This window comes from Antechinus flavipes, chromosome 6 (assembly GCF_016432865.1).
Source record: "Antechinus flavipes isolate AdamAnt ecotype Samford, QLD, Australia chromosome 6, AdamAnt_v2, whole genome shotgun sequence".
Taxonomy (NCBI): domain Eukaryota; kingdom Metazoa; phylum Chordata; class Mammalia; order Dasyuromorphia; family Dasyuridae; genus Antechinus; species Antechinus flavipes.
Window position 1 is genome coordinate 249,620,082 of NC_067403.1, and position 18,363 is coordinate 249,638,444.

Sequence of the window (18,363 nt, forward strand, 5' to 3'; positions counted from 1 at the left end):
AAATTACAAGGTAAAATCAAACTCAGTGGAAAATTTATTGTGAAATTATCAAATTCATACTTTGGCATGTTGATGAGACCAGTCATATAAATTCAGTTATGGTTTACTTTGATAAAATTAGGAACAAGTCAGTTGCATTTTGCAATCATGATTGGAAAGAAATTCTTGGGTGCCATTGAGCAGATGTAACCCTGGGCTATGTCTGTGGGTGAGTCTGAGTGACCACATGTTCTCATAGTGAGCATGTTGGCAGAGAAAGCAAGAACATTTTCTAAAAAGTAAGCTTGGTGGTCCTAACTGTGACACAGAAGAAGTGAGAAATGTTCGAGATTGAGACTGCACACAGGATTCATAAAATGATAATAATGAGAACATGACATCTGAAGCAACACTAAAACAATTTACGATTAGAGCCTGGAAACAATAATAAGCTACTAAAAACAAAACAAAATAAAAATAAAAATGAGTAAACAAAGGAAAAAACCCAAGCTATAAGTAATTACTATGTGTAAAAGAAAATTTGGGTTCATATTCAGAGAAAAATAATGAGGTTAAAAAAATTAAGCCATTCCTAAAACCAAAGAGTAATGTCAAATGTTCACAAGTCTATAAAGAATCCTTGGAAGAACTTAAAAAGGAATTCAAAAATCAAATAACAGAGATCAAGAAAATAATAAGGGAGGAACCAATCCATGAAAATTATGAAAAGAGAAAAAGATATCCAAAATCTTAGGGAAGAAAATAATTCCTTGACAGCTAGAATTGGGCAAGAAAAGCTGAATAATATTATTAAGACATCAAGAAATAATAAAACTAGAAAAAACAGAAGAGAATTCCAAATGCCCTTTAGAAAAATAACTAGTATTGAGAATAGTTTGAGGATATGCACTGTAAATTCTTATATCCAGATTCCTGGAAATTATGATAGAAAATAGAATTTTGCTATCATGTTCCAAGAAATTATTAAGGGAAATTCCTTTGAAATTTTAGAACAAGAAGGTAAGAGAGAAATAGAAAAACAACAATATCATTCATCACCTCAAAAAGATCCCAGAAGGAAAAATTACAGGAATATCCAAGTTTCAAAATTCCCAGATTAAGGAGAAACCTTTTTAAGCAACAAAAAAAAATACAATTTAAACACTGCAGAGATATAGCCAGGATTTCACAAAACCTGGCAATTTTTACACTAAAAACGAGAGATCTTAGAACATCTTATTTCAAAGAGCAAATGAATTGGAGTTGCAACCAAGAATAAGTTACCAAGCAAAACTGAGCTTAATCTGAAAAAATAAAATAAAAATAACATTTCAATGAAATGAAAGACCAAAACTCAATGGAAAATTAAATATAAAAGATCCAGAAGAAACATAAGTAAAACATTAAATATTAATTACAAGAAATTCTTTTACATAAAACTCTTCACTTATTATATATGGAAATGTTATCGGTATTCTTAAGACTGTCACCATTATTAGGGTAGTTTGAAAGAAGGGTTAGGAGTGAATTATGTATCATGGGGTGTTTTTAATCATATATTAAAAGATCAAAAGGAGTATTATCTCATAAAATGGGGTATGTGAAAAGAAACACTGATACAGAAGAAACAGGTTGGGGAGAAGGGCTGGTAATGTTGGAACCTTACTCTCATTAGATTTTGGTTTAAAAGGAAAGAACATGTACATCTAAAGGAGTGTGAAAGTCTTCTAAACTTGTAGAGAGGGGAGAGGAGTGGGAGAGAAGGCATGGGGGAGGGTATGCTTTTAGAAGGATTTTTAAATTAAGACTTAAGAAGATGAGAGAGAGGAGAAGAAAGGGACCCTTACAGGAGTGGGTAGAATAAAGAATAGGAGAGTAAGGAGAGAGAATACTGTAACGAGGATATGTGTGTGTGTGTGTGTGTGTGTGTGTGTGTGTGTGTGTGTGTGTGTGAGAGAGAGAGAGAGAGAGAGAGAGAGAGAGAGAGAGAGAGAGAGAGAGAGAGAGAGAGAGATTTAGAAAAATAAGAGCGAATAAAAATTAGATAGAGGTAAATTCACAAATAGGAATTAAACTTTGAATGTAAATGGGATGAACTCATCCTTGAAATGGAAACTAATAGCAGAATGGATTAAAAATCAGAATGTAACAACAGGTTGTTTACAAGAAACCATGGGATTCAAATAGGATACAAAAAATTAAAGTTGAGAATTGTAGAAGTTATTTTGCTTTAACTAATGCAAGAAAAACAGGAAGAAGTGGCAGATATGATGTCAGACAAAGATAAAGCTAAAATAGATTTAATTGAAAGAGATTAGTAGAATAATTACATTTGGATAAAAGTTACCATAGACAATGAAGTAATATCAATACTAAACCTATAAATACCAAACATCTACATTTTTAAAAGAAAAGTTAAATGAATTACAGATGGAGATAGACAGTAGTATAATAATACAATTTATTAGTATCTTTCCCTCTTAGAAATAAATAAATCTGTTGTCCTATGCAAAGGAATAAATAAAAAAGAATTTCAAGAAATGGATATAATTTTAGATTAGCTAGATAGAATAGACATCTGGAGCAGACTGAATGAAAAATAGAAATATACCTTTTCTCAGCAGGAAATAGTACATTTACAAAAACTGATCAAGTACTAGGATATAACATTTTTTCAGACAAAAGCAGAAAAGCAGAAATATTTTTAAAATATCATTTTCAAATTGCAATGCAATAAAAATTATATTTTATAAAGGACCATAGAAATATTGATCAAAAGCTAATTCAAAATTAAATGACAATTTTAAAGAATGGGTTTGTTAAAAAAAAAAAACAGATCATAGAAACAACCAATAATTTGATTTAAAAGAATGACAATAATACTACAATAGATAGCTCATTAGTTAATTTCATTTTTTTAATAGAGAAGAAAACCAAATCACTAGCACAAAAATGAAAAGCATCAATATAACAGTAACAAAGATGAAATCATAAGGACTTAATATAAGGAATTATTTTACCCAATTATATATCAAAACATTTGAAAATTTAAGTGAAACATTATGTAAAAATATAAATTGCTTAGATTATTAGAAGAGGAAATAGAATATCTGAATAAATTTATTCAGGGCTAGATCGATATGCAGGTGAATTTTATCAAACATTTGAGTATAACTAATTCCAATATTAAACAAATGGTTTAATGAATGGTGAAGAAAGGTTCCTATGAAACATATTTAGTGAAACAAATAAAATGAATATACCTAAGCTAGGAAGAGCAAAAACAGAGAAAAAATTATAGCCCAATTTCATTAATGAATATGGATGCAAAAATCCTAAATAAAATGCTAGCTAAAAGATTACAATACATTACAAAGAATATACAATATGACCAAGTGGGACTTATAGCAGGAATGCAGGGATGGTTTAATGTTAAGAAACAATTAACATAATTGCTTATGTAAAACATAAAATTAGAAATAATTAATATATAAAAATATGAAGAAAAGGGTTTTTAATAAGATACAACATACATTTCTATTAAAAACTTGATGGTATAGGTATAGATGGATTTTTCTCTAAATTAGCTAAAATATTATCTAAACCATCAGCAAGCACTATTTATAATACAGATAAACTAGAAGCTTTCCCTGTAGGATCAAATATGAAATAAGGATGCCCACTACCATGAATCTTATTCAATATTGCATTGAAATTCCAGCAATAGCAATAAGAAAAAGAAATGGAAAATGAGAGATCAAACCATCTCTTTTTTTCAATTGATGTGGTGATAGACTGAGAAATTCCCAAAGACTCAATTCAAAAGTGAGGGGAAATAATGAATAATTTTAGCAAAGTATCAATATGCAAAAGTAATCCACACAAATCAATCAGAATGTCCATATATGATAAATGAAATCAAGAAAGAAAAGATAGTAAGAAATACCTCCATTTAAAATAATTATACAATATAATAATATACCTGGAAGTATACCAACCAAAACAGTCTCAGGAACAATATAAACAAAAATATTTTAAAAAATTTTTGTACAAATAGAATCATATTTAATTAATTAGAGAAATATTAACACTTCATGGCTAGGTAGAGCAAATATACAAAATGACAATTTTAGTTAAAATACTTTATATATTAAATACTATCCCAAAAAAGCTATTTTGCTGAATTGGAAAAAAAATAACAAAATTATCTGGAGAAGCAAAAAGTCAAGGAAAAGATGTAAAAAGGACCATAAATTATGTGATACAGCATTAATTATCAAAACTGCCTGTTATTTGCTAAGAAATAGATAGATCAATAATACATAGGAGACATAAAATTTACAACAGCAGATAGAATAAGCTTGTATTTGTCAAGTGTAAAGACAAGTTTGGGGATAAAAATTCATTATTCGGTACATATTATTGGGGGAAAATTGGAAAGCAGTATGACAGACACTGGATATGGATCAATTCTTTATAAAATTTACCAAGATAAGATAAAATGGATACATGACCTAAATATATAGAGAGATATTACAAGAAAATTCGTAGAACATAGAATATATCATTTATCAGACTTATGGATAGTTTAACAGTTTATGGGGGAAACAAAATGTAAAGAGTAGAATGGAGTGTTCAAATAGATTATTTCAAGTACAAAAAATTAAGAGGTTTTGTACAAATAAAACAAGACCACACAGAAAGCAGAAAATGGTGGGGGAAATTTTATTGGCAGTTTCTGAGGTAAAGGTCTCATGTCTCAAAAATATGGAGAACTCTGTAAAATCTTTAAGAATATCAATGGTACTCCAATTGATAAATGGTTAAAGGATTTGAACAAGATGCTTTTCAATGAAGAAATGGAACCTATTGTCATGTGAAAAAAATGTTCTAAATTATGAATCAAAATTATAAATATATCTAAATAGAGAAAAGTAAATCAAAACAACTTTAAAATGATTATTTTACAACTGCCAGATTGGCTATAATGTTTGAAGGAAAAAGTGATCAATATTGGAAGAGTTCTGGAAAAATTGGATTGTGACCTGATCTAACCAAGTTGGAGAATGTTCTAAAATTATACACAAAAAGTTATTATCTGTATTATTAAGATCTATATCATTTGAATCAGTGAGACCATTATTAGGTCTATTTCCAAAGATGATTAAGGAAAAATAAAAAGATATATCTGTTCTAAAATATTTATAGCAGCTCTCTTTGTAATAGGAAAAAAACACAGAAATTACAGAGGATGCCCAACAATTGGAGATGAGCTGGAAAAGCTATGATATATGGCTGTGATGGAATATTACTGTATTATAAGAAATGAACAGACTTATATGAAATAATGAAGAACAAAATGAGCAGAACCAAGAGCAATATTTTTAAGAACAACATATACATACATACATATATATACATACATATATGTATATACATACATACATATATATACATATATATATAAATTGCTGAGATTAGCGAAAGGAGAAATGGAATATCTGAATAAATTTATTCAGTACCAGATGGATATATAAGGGAATTCTATCAAAAATTCATCTTGTACAGTATTGGAATTAGTTATATTTAAATGTTTGGTAGAATTCTCTTGTACATCCATGTGGTCTTAAATAATATATACAAATTTCTGTCTAATAGTAGCCTTCTCTAGAATGGAGAATAGAGGAGAAGAAAGAAAAAAAAAGAAATTTTCATGAGAACTTGATTAAACATTTAAAAGCAATAGAAAGTTGTATAAAATAGTTTCATTTTCATCTACAATCATCTCTTTTATGTGTTATGTAAATGTTTATGTGCTTATTTTATGGGTAATGAAAATGTTTATTTTATTTCACAAACTAAAATATGGTTTTAAAAAAGGAAATGGTCTTTTGGAAATTGAAACCCACAAGATTCAGATAAAATGATCAATATCAGTCAATAAATCTCATAATCAGTACTTATTAAAAACCTTCTTGTGATAAAGCAAAATGCTGTTAATTTTATACAAATGATGTCACTGTTTAAGTGACAGATTGTCATTGATCTCAAAGATCTTACATTCTTGCTGGGAGAAAAGAAAAAAATACAGAAGGGAAATATCATTAAATGTCCCAGGATAAATAATTATATATAAGGGAATTATAAAGCAAAGTGCTAGGAAAAAATCATTCTTTTTTTTCCTGAGGCAATTGAGGTTAAGTGATTTACCCAGGATCACGTGTTAAGTGTCTGAGACCAGTTAAGTGTCTGAGGCCAAGGAAAAATCATTCTTAAGAAAAGGAATATCAGGGAAGTCTCATTAGAGGATGAGGAAGCATTTAAGTTGGGTTTTGTGAGATAGGTAGGCATTCACTAGGTTAACTTAGAAAGAATATGTTCTAAGCATAGAAAAGTGTTTGTGCAAAGCCTCAGCAAGGGGGAAACGGTGAAAAGAGTCCAGGATGAAGAAACAATCAGTGATAAGAAAGTAAAAAGTAGAATTACTGCATATTGTGGAATGATGGGGCAATAGTCCAAGGGGAAACATAGATGAGATGACTGCCAGAATTATTACTCCTAAAATAAGATCTGCCCTGTGTTTAAGATGTTGTACCTGAATGGCAGAAATCTCAGGTACAAGAGAGTATGGAATGGTCTGACAGAACTTTGACTATTAGGAAAGGGGGAACACTAACCTTGGGAAGAGAGTTTAAGGACTACAACATGAAGAGTTTTTTCTAACTAGGGACATGCAAGCAAAGTTAGCTTATTGATTTCCAGAGGCGGTGTGCCTACAATGAAACTGGAAGGGGTATGACAGAATAAGAGAAAGAGGGATGAGGTAAATGGTAGTGTCCATATTCTGGGTCTCCTTAGGAAAAGTTGTACAAGTAATGAGTCTTACGGCAAACATTTGCTAAGCACTTACTATTTGACAGACATTGTGCTAAACTCAGGGGTAAAAAATGCAAAAGCATGATCTCTACCCTTAGAAATTCACATTCTAATGAAAGAACTCATATCTCTTTGTAATAGACATCATCAACCAAATGAAAATAATGTTCTTGGGAACCCTCAAGTTGGCAAAAATAAAGACTTTGTAAAATAACTTTTTTTGTAAAATTATTCATCCAGATTGGGAGCACTGAAGATCTAGCAACAATCTTCATAACTAAAATGAATCAGGCAAAGAGGGAGGGAGCACCTTCCCCAAGCAGCTCCCAGGATACCTATGTATGATATGACTCAATGTTCATTTTAAGGTGAGTAAAGAGGCTGGAAGGTGAAAAGAGACACATGGCTCGAGTGACTCAAGACCCTGCCCCTGTTTCAGGATGACCAAGAGAAGCAAATAAAGGGAATTAACCAATAGGCCTATATCTTTTAATCAAGATTATCAAAATCACTTTGAAATCCCATAGTCAAGAGCAGTTGCAAACATGACAGGATCTAATGAAGATATGAAGACATTAACTTGATTGGAATCTGAAACAGAAATGTGACTAAACACAATTATTCTTCCTTAATCACCACCATCCTTTTTCACTTAGAAAATATTCAACATCAAAAAAGGTAAAAAGAGAGATTTAGAACAGAAAACACTATAGAGAGGCCCAGAGACACAGGGAATCTCTCTCTGGAGAGACCAGAAAGTTGGCTATGAATTCGGCAGCATCTCCCACTCACTTGAAACTGACCAGGGGAGCAGGACCAAGAGGACAAAGGGCAAATCTCGAAGAAAGAGGCATTCCATCTCAATATCATCCCATCAGAGTCACTGTAGCTATTACTATGGCCGAGTCATTTAACTTTTCTGACTTATTTTCTTCATCTGAATAAAAAGGGAAATGGATTCAATAAGTTCTGAGGTTCCTTCAATCCCAGCTAAAAGTCAGAGTTTCTATTAGTCTTCACAGAAAAAGAATCCTCCTCTTCGGAGATCTGGCTCTCTTGATGAGACCACTAAACTGCCCACGCTGTCCTGAGCCATGCCACCTGCCAAGCTCCAGTGGAAAATGAAAGCAGAAAACTTGTGGACTGTGTACTTTGGGACCTTTGTCCCTCAATCAAAGAGCCATTTATTTATCATAAAGGTTCAGTCCAAATTATCTTTTTTCAATAGAAAATCCATGCTGTGTTTTTCCTACTTAGCCAATTTTAGGGATCAATTGATATTTCTTTAGAGGCGCCCTTAGAAGTCACCCACTACAACCCGCAGTTATAAAATATTTACCTGATTTGTCAAGACAGCACTTTGTACATGTGAGAGCCGTGTAAAAAAAAAATAGATTATTGTTGTACCTAAATCAAGTATTAGCTCTGTTTCTGATCTGAATTTTGTCTCCATGCTCAGCCCCTATCTCCCCCTGAAAGAGATTACATGACCTGGACTCACCTAACACAGGAACATTCCTCTGCCAAGCCAGCCCCTTCTCCTACAAGTAAATTGTGCCTGGACTTCATTTTGGGAAGAGATTCACTCTGACTAATCTTTCCCCTCTCAATTCTGCTTCAAACTTTTCAAATATTGACAACAATCCAGGTATTGACACTTCCCCTCATTTTGGTGGCTTATCTCTGCCCTTAGAACATAATTCTTTGAGGACAATGACTTTTTTCTTTATATTTGTAACCCCAGTGCTCAAGACAGTGACTGGAACACTGCTGTTGCTGTTGTTCAGTCATTTTAGTCTTATCTGATTCTCCATGACCCATTTGGGGTTTTCTTGGCAAAGGTATGGAGTAGATTGCCATTTTTTCCAGTTCATTTTATAGATAAGGAAATGAAGGAAACAGGATCAAATGACTTACCCAAGATCACCTGGCTAGTAAGTGTCTGAGGCTACTGAAAACATGTCCCTCTTTAGGGAGACAACCTAAAGGATGAGGTTACATAGCAGCCCAGGCTATCTGGTTTGGGAAGGCTATTGTATCTTCCAAAAGAGCCACTGTCATGACTTGGAAATCCTCTTTCCTGGAAATCTTATCTGACCTGGAAAAGGAAAGTGAAACAGTTCAATTATAACCCTACATGATAATGGAGCCTCTTTTAAAAGAGTACTCATAATTACATTAATAGTAGAAAGCAAGGTGGATAGTGGATAGAACCCCAGGTCCTGATCCAGGAAGAGCTGAATGTGAATCTGATTTACACACTTACCAGTTGTGTGACCTTAGTGACAAGTCACTTATTCCCTGTTTGCCTCACTTTCCTCAAATGTAAAATAAGGATAATAATAACACCCATCTTCTGGGTTGTTGTGAAGATCAAATGAAATAATATTTATTCATAAATGATATTTATGAATGAAATAATATTTATAATGTACCAGAGAGTAAATATTTAATAATATTTGTTCTCATTCCTTCCCAAGTCTGGAATAATCTTTTGTCAGGAGAAAAATCCATGTTGTGCATTTTCTCTTTAGCCAATTTCATGTATCATGGATTTTCAGGATTCAAAAAGCCCATGTTAAACCATGTCAGCATCCCACCCCAACTTTTAGGGGATCTCTATTAATTCTAGGGTGAAATGTAAACTCTTCATTCTGATATCTAAAGGACTTAACTGTTCAGCTCCAATGTCTTTGTTATTTTAAATGATTCTCCTCTGCACACATTTGTATTTGTGTGTGTGTGTGCATGTGTGTGTGTAAGTATATGTGGGCATAAAGATGTGCCTATATGTCTATATAGATATATGTGTTTATATAAATTTAAATGAGGATATTTGTTTATATGTGAGCAAACATATAGATAAATAGAGATATATGTTTTCATGCTATGTGTACATTATATGTATTTTGTGTGTTTGTACACATATGCAGATGATATATATGTACATATATATTTATATAAAGTGATAGAGATATTTGTAATGTGTATTATAGTTTTTCACTTGACCTGAAATTTAATTTGTATAAGAAATTATGGGGTTTTGAGGAAGAAATGTGTTATACTCACCAAGAGAAATCATTTAATGGAAATTAGAAATACTATATGTAATCAACCCCCCAACACTCTCACAGTGACCCTTTGGCTCAAATTCTCTACATTGGGGATTAGCAGGAAATGTGTCCAACCAGGACAGCTGGTGTCAGAGTTAAATGACTCTGCCCCCTTTGATGAGCCCTCTATAATACTCCATTGTACATGAAAGTAAGGCATTTTAAAAAGCTCTCATCAAATATATATATTTCATAAACTAGTCTGCTGCTCCTGCTGAGCCTACATGGAGCATCATCATGTCAATATCTCCATAAATAATTAGCTCTTGGTCTTCTGCCAGTTCCATTTCAGGAAAGACATCTTGACACTCCAGCTAGGTCCTGGCCTCTTCCCTGGCCGCCCCAGTCATGGGTCTTTCTATGAGAGACTCAGTAAACTCTTCTGAGTAGACAGGACTGTTTGAAGGCCTAGCTTCAGTTAACTGCACAAAAAAGAGAAAGTGGTGTCAAGAGAGAGAAGCAGAGGAAGAAGATGAAATAGGCAGGAAAAGCAAGAAAAAAGAAATGACCATCACGGGGATGAAGAAGGTGTTGGACGCTGCTCCTATTCATCTCCAAATCAAAGTTTCAACCATTCAAAACTGGAGGGTGAAAATAAGTCCAAGATGCTAATATGGACAGACATTAAGATTCTCAATCTAGGAATCCATACCTTAAGGAAGAAAAACTTCAAAAGCAAAGAAATCAGAGAAAAAATATTAAACTACAGTACTTTACTGCTTGATATTGTAGGACACCTGACCTATTTCATAGATCAGGAAAATCCCCACAATTTTGTAGGCCCAACCAATTGGAGAGTGTGCCAGAATCTGAAGAGAGCCACATCAGTGTTCCTATTTGTCAGACAAAGAACCTGGAACCTGGTATCTGGTGTAACCTGTGCCACTCACTGATGGCAGACTGAGTCCTTTCAGAGGACCATGTCTTCTTTCATCCATGGCTTCCTTGCAGAAGTATCTCCTGAAGTGAATCTCTCCTTGCCCAGCACACTGGTCACTTTGCCAAAATCATCTCCAAGCTTAGGGACCTTTACCTTCTTAGGAGAGGTCAAGAAATGTTTGCAATTATTTTGCAGGAAGACTGAGCAAAGAAGTGCTCACATGGAAAGATATACTCACTGCAGAGAAATGTAGTTTCCATCAAGGAGCTAAAATAAGAGCCACATCCCTGTTCCTTCACTTCAACTTCAACTGGGCCTCCAAAGATACTCTAAGATTTTCTTTAACTCTATTTATAATAGCTCATTCCAGGGTTAATATGAAGATCAATTAATTAGTTAAGCAAATTAATATTTGTAAAGCACTTTGGAAAACACAAAGAACTATAAATTATTTTACCCTGTTAATGGTATTTTATTTTTTCCAATTGCAAATAAAAATAATTTGAACATTCATTTTTATCAGATTTTGAGTTACAAAAGAGCAAGCAATCTGATATGTTATACATTACAATCATGGTAAATATATTTCCATATTAGTCGTGTTGTAAAAGAAGAAACAGAAAAAAAAGGGAAAACATATGAAAAAGAGGAGAAAGTGGAAATTATATGCTTCAATCTACAATCAATCTTCACAACTGTTTCTCCAGATGTGGAAGGCATTTTCTGTCCCAAGTCAATGGGAATTATCTTGGATTACTGTACTGCTAAGAAGAATTAAGGCTATCATAGTTCATCATCACATAATTTTGCTGTTACTGAATACAATATTCTCTTGGTTCTGTTCACTTCCTTCTGCATCAGTTCCTGTAAGTATTTCCACATTTTCTGCATTCTTCTTTCCTGTAATTTTTAAAAATATAATATTATTCCATTAAATCAATATACCACAATTTATTCAGTCATTTTCCAGTTGATGAGCATCCCCTCAATTTCCCATTATTTGCCACCATAAAAAAGAGATGCTACAAATATTTGTTTTCTTATGAGTCCTTTTCCCTTACTTATGATGCCCTTGAGATACAAAACAATTAATTGTATTGCTGGACTAAAGGGTATGGGAAATTTGATAATCATTTGGGTATAATTCCAAATTGCTCTTCAGAGTGGTTGGAAAAATTCACAAATCCACCAACAATGCAATAGTGTCTTTTCCCATACTATCTCCAACATTTACTTTTTTCTATCAACTTAGCCAATCTGATAGGTTTTAGGTGATTTCTCAGTGTTGTTTTAATTTGCTTTCTCTAATCAATAGTATTTTAGAACATTTATTTCAACTGACCATAGACAGCTTTAATTTTTTCATGTTCACATTCTTTGATAATTTATACATTGAATAATGACTAATATCCATATAAATTTTACTCAAAATGGACAAAATCTCCCCTTTCTAAAAGTTGAGGGTGGATGGCTAAATTGATGGGAAGGTCATACTAATCAGGTCATTTCCCAAAACTTTCTACTGCAACATACTATTATCAAGTGCATTTCTTTGGATAATGAAGAAGAGGATATGACTCACCAGTTGCATCTTTCTTTACCACTGAAAAGGAGAAGAAAGAGAGACAAGGACAGAAAGAATCACAAATACTGAGAAAAATGAAGAGAAGGAAAATTAGCTTTTGTATATTATCAATTTGCTACTTTTACTTTGCCTCCTTTAATGCACCTATTTATCTAAATATTTTGATCTTGAAGAAGGCACACCGAATTAAGAGTAATGCAACATAAGATCAGGAAACACTTAGTGAATTACCTAAGCCTAAGATCTTGGTAAAGACATTTTCCCTTTTTTTTTATTTTAAAAGTAAAAGGGATCTGTCCATATACTCTGAAATGATTTTTTAGCAAAACATATTTGAGTTGATCTCAGGTCTCATACAAGAACTCCTATATCTTTATAAAGTGATAAAAGTATCAATGATCTATTTTCTTATCCATCAAACTAAGGGCTGACAAGCTACTAAGGTAAAGTCCAGTTGAAACAAATAAAACTAAAATCACATGGACTTTATTAAATGTCTCCTCTCCCAGGGCATTCCATTCACTAACATTTGTGGAAAATCTTCCCGATGTTATCCATTAATTAAAAACAGTTTTTTTTAGAAAACAAAGACTTCAGAGAACAAAACAGACAATCTCTACCACTACAGCATTTGGGGCTGGATGGGTGCAAGGTATTGGGTTCATAATGAATAGTTCAATTTACTTTATTATATAATATCAACACATAAAAATATTGAAAGATAAACAAGGTATTACTCACCAGTAGCATCTTTGCTCAAACATTAAGGATGGATGAAAGAGAAACAGAGAAAGAGAAACACACAGAGAGAAAGCAAAAATTAGCTTCTCTGGATTGTCCTTTACATACATCTTGAGTGCCTCTTTTAATAAGTCTATTTTTCAGAATATTCAGTCTTCTTGATGTTGAAGAATACATACCAAATCAATGATTAAAGTACATTGATCAGGGGATGGTTCCCTAATGGGTTCATTCTAAAGCCTTGTGAAAGACACTGTCTTTTTTTTCAATCTCTCAAGTAACAGGGATCTCATCACATAATCTCTGAGATTTTGTATAATCTAAACATATTTGTAATGAACACAGATCTCATAATTAGGATCACTGTGACCTTTAATGACTTTCTCTATATGTGTTATGATCCAATACTTCCCATTCAGTGATTTTTATAAATTTTCCATTATTATGTCAATTACTAAGTGAAGAAAGCCTGTTGGGGAAAACAAATACTTCAGAAGAAAATCAAAATAGATACAATCTTCCCTTTCTAAAAGTTGAGATAAGATGCTTACATTGATGGGAAGGTTATACTGATCTGGTCATTTTCCAAAACTTTCCACTGCTACAAAATATTTTCATGTGCATACCTTTTGATGATGATGAAGAGGTTATGAATCATCAGTTTCATCTTTGTTCATCGTGGAAAAGTAGAAGAAAAAGAGATGAGGACAGAGAGAATTACAGATAGTGAGAAAAATGAAGAGAGAGAAAATTAGCTCAATGTATTATTCATTTGCTACTTTTAATTTGCCATTTTAATGCACCTATTTACCTAAATAGTTATGCTTCTTAATCTTGAAGAAGTCACAGTGAATTACAGGTTAAGCAACATAGATCAGGGAACACTTCTCAAATTACATAAGCTTAGGATCTTGGTAAAGATATTTTTTGCCTTTTTTTTCATTTGCAAAGTAAAAGAAATCTATCCATATAAATTCTGAAATGTTTTCTAACAAAATATATTGGAGTTGATCTCAGGTCTCATACTGAAGAACTCCATGATCTTTATAAAGTGATAACACAAATAATCAGTTTTCTCATTCATCAATCTGAGGAATGACAAGCTACTAAGGGCAAGTACAGTTGAAACAAATAAAATTAAAATCACACTGACTTTCACTAGATGCTTCATGTTCCACTGCATCCCATTTACTGACATATGTGAAAATTGTCATGATGTTCTCAATGAATTAAAAACACTCTTTTAAAAAACAAAAGACTTCAAAAGACAAAACAGGCAAGTTCTACCACTACAAAATTGGGGCTAGGTAAGGGCCTGGAATTAAAGTCATACTGATTAACTCTTTTCCCTTTACTATAAAATATCACCACATATAAATATTGAAAAGGGAAGAGGATATTACTCATTAGTTGTCTCTTTGCTCACACCTGAAGGTTGGGTGAAAGAGTTAAACAGAGAAAGAGAAATACACACAGAGACAAGTAAAATTAACTTCTCTGGATTGTCCTTTATATACCTTTTGAATGCTTCTTTTAATAGGTCTATCTTTCAGAATATTCAGGCTTCTTGTTATTGAGAAATATACACCAAACTATTAGTTAAAGTACATTGATCAGGGGACTGATTCCTTATGGATTCATTCTAAAATCTTCCAAAAGATACTTTCTTCTCTTTCAGTCTCTCAAATAACAGGGCCATCCTCACATAATCTCTGAGATTTTGTATAATCTAAACAAATAAATATCTATCACAGGTCTCATAATTGTAGTCACTGAGAGTGTTAAGAATTGTTCTCATGACTATAGATCAATTTTCTTATAGATAAAACACTGGACTGATCAGACTCTGAGGATACTTGCAACATTAAATTTGTAAAACTAAACTCATACTGACCTCCCCTAGATATGGTATGACCCAAAGCTTCCCATTCACTGAATTTTTCAAAATTTCCATTATTATGTCAATTAATCAGTAAAAAAAAAAAAAAAACAACTATAACCCTGTTAGGGAAAACAAATACTTCAGAGGAAAATCAAAATGGACAAAATCCCCCTTTCTAAATCTAGAGTGAGGGGATGGTCACAGTGATCAGGTCATTTTCTGAAACTTTTCATGATACAAATATTATCACGTGCATATTTTTGGATAATGAAGAAGAGGATATGACTTACCATTTTCATCTTTTTTCACCAACAAAAAGTTGATGAAAGAGAGACAAAGACAGAGATTCACAGATATAGAGATAAAAAAGAGGGAAAATTAGCTCCTAAATATAGTTCATTTGTTATTTTTACTATGCCTCTTGTAATGTACCTATTTGAATAAATAGTTGGCTTCTTGATCTTGAAGAAGGCACACCGAATTGTGGGTAAAGCAACATAAATCAGAGAATGCTTCTCAAATTACATAAGCTTACAATCTTGGTGAAGACATTTTTTCTCTTTTTTTTTCCCATTTGCAAAGTAAACGGGATCTATCCATATAAACTCTGAGATGTTTGCTAGCAAAACATATTTGAGTTGATTTCCAATCTCACACTGAAGAACTCCCTTATCTTTGTAAAGTAATAACACAATAACAATCTATTTTCTCATCCATCAAGCTAAGGACTAACAAACTATTAAGGTCAAGTCCAGTTGACACAAATAAAACTAAAATCTCACTGACTTTCAGTAGTACCACATGTCCCAGTTTGTCCCATTCATTGACTCTTGTAAAAATCTTCACGATGTTCTCAATTAATTGAAAACACTCTTTTAAAAAACTCAGAGGACAAAACAGACAAGCTCTACTACTAAAAGATTGGGGGCTAGATAATGGCTTGGAATTGGGACTATACTGATCAGCCCATTTCCCTTTACTATAAAATATTAACAAATATAAATATTGAAAAATGAAGAAGATATTACTCACCAGTTGCATCTTTGTTCAAGCATGAAGGATGAGTGAAAGTGATAAATAGAGAAAGAGAAACACACACAGAGAAAGAAAAATTAGTTTCCCTAGATTGTCCTTTATACACATTAGGAATGTCTCATTTAATTAGTCTACCTTTGAGAATATTCAGGCTTCTTGATATTGAGGAATACACAGAGTCGTTACTTAAAATATGTTGATCAGGGGACTGTTCTCTAAAGAGTTCATTCTAAAGCCTTGCAAAACAAGTTTTCTTTTTTTTCAATCATTCAAGTAACAGGGATCTCCCCACATAATCTCTGAGATTTTGTATAATCTAAAAATATTTGTATCAACACAGGTCTCACATTTATGATCACTGTAACTTTAAATAATTGATTTCATCACTATAAATCAATATTCTCATAGATAAAACTGTGGATTGATAAGCTTCTAATGACACATCCAACATTAAATCTATAAATATATAAAGCTAAGATCATCCTGACTATCCCTAGATACATTGTGACCCAATGCTTCCCCTTCACAGATTTTGTCAAAATTTCCATCATTATGTCAAATAATCAGTGAAGAAACCCTGTTAGGGAAAACAAATACTTCAGATAAAAACCAAAACAGACAAAATCTCCCATTTCTAAAAGTTGAGATTATATGTCTGCAGTGATGGAACAGTCATATTTATCAGGTCATCTCCTGAAACTTTCACTGCAACTTAATATTATCACATGCATACCTTTGGATAATGAAGAAAAAGATATGACTCACCATTTTCATCTTTTTTCACCAATAAAAAGTTGAAGAAAAAGAGATGAGGTCGTAATCACAGATATTGAAAAAAAAGAGGGAAAATTAGCTCCTATATATCATCCATTTGCTACTTTTATTATGCCTTTTTTAATGCACCTATTTGAATAAATAGTTGGCTTCTTGATCATGAAGAAGGCACAGCCAATTACTCGTAAAGAAACATAGCTCCAGGAATGCTTTTCAAATTACATAAGCTTATGATCTTTGTAAAGACAATTTTCCCTTTTTTTCATGTGAAAACAAAAAGATCTATCCATGTAATCTTTGTAAAAGATTTTTGTAAAGATCTTTGTAAAGACAATTTTACTTTTTTTTTATTTGAAAACAAAAAGATCAATATAAGCTCTGAGATGTTTTCTAGCAAAACATATTTGAGTTGGTCTCAGCTCTCACACTGAAGAATTCCATTATCTTTATAAAGTGACATCATGACCATCTATTCTATCATCTGTCAAGCTAAGTAGTAACTATATACTAAGGTCAAGTCCAGTTAACACAAATAAAATTAAAATCACAATGATTTTCAATAGATAGCACATGTCCCAGTTAATCTCGTGCACTGACACTTGTGAAAATCTTAATGATGTTCTCAATTAATTAAAAACATTCTTTTAGAAAACAAAGACTTCAGAGGACAAGCTTTGCCACTAAAAAATTGGGGGCTAGATAAGAGTATGAAATTGCAATCACTATGATCAGTTCATTTCCCTTTACTATAAAATATCAACACATATAAATATTGAAGTATGAAGAAGATATTACTCACCTGTTACATCTTTGCTCACATCTGAAGAATGGGTGAAAGAGACAAACAGAAAAAGAAAAAAAAACACAGAAAGGAAAAAGTAGCTTCTCTGGATTTCCTTTTACATACATTTCAAATGACTCCTTTAATACATCTATTTTTAAGAATGTTCTGGCTTCTTGATATTGAAAAATACACATCAAATCACTGGTTAAAGTACATTGATCAGGGGACTGTTCCCTAATAGATTCATTCTAAAGCCTTCCGAAAGACACTTTCTTCTTTTTCAATCTCTCAAAAAACAAGTTTGTCCTTACATAATTTCTGAGATTTTGTATAATCTAAACATATATGTATCAAACACAGGTTTCACAATTATGATTATTGTAACTGTAAATAATTGATCACATCACTATGGATCAATTTTCTCATAGGAAAAAACTATGGACCGATCAGCCTCTAAGGACACTTTTAACATTAAATTTATAAAACTAAGATCAGACAGACTTCTAAATGTGTTATGATTCAGTGCTACCCATTCACTGATTTTTTTCAAAATTCCCATTATTATGCCAATGAATCAGTGATGAAACCCTGCTGGGTAAACAAATACTTCAGAGGGAAATCAGGAAAACATCTCCTCTTTTTAAAAGTTGTGGTTAGATATCCATAGTGATGGGAAGGTCATACTGATCAAATCATTTTCCAAAACTTTCCACT

At 32.4% G+C, this 18,363-nt stretch overlaps 2 protein-coding genes across 45 annotated transcripts in view; both read right to left on the reverse strand.

The window, feature by feature from the left end:
- Positions 1-10,906, reverse strand: part of LOC127541637 (butyrophilin subfamily 1 member A1-like) — a 60,613-nt gene extending 49,707 nt beyond the window's left edge. Inside the window, exon 1 of the mRNA XM_051966856.1 lies at positions 10,822-10,906. Within this exon, the coding sequence (XP_051822816.1) occupies positions 10,822-10,906 (85 nt within the window). The remainder of the gene's footprint in view (positions 1-10,821) is intronic.
- A 390-nt stretch (positions 10,907-11,296) lies between these two features.
- Positions 11,297-18,363, reverse strand: part of LOC127540547 (oviduct-specific glycoprotein-like) — a 55,188-nt gene continuing 48,121 nt past the window's right edge. For all 44 annotated transcript variants that reach the window (XM_051965314.1, XM_051965307.1, XM_051965311.1 and 41 more), the window contains one exon: positions 11,297-11,748. In XM_051965314.1, the coding sequence (XP_051821274.1) occupies positions 11,645-11,748 (104 nt within the window). In that variant the 3' untranslated portion in view covers positions 11,297-11,644. The remainder of the gene's footprint in view (positions 11,749-18,363) is intronic.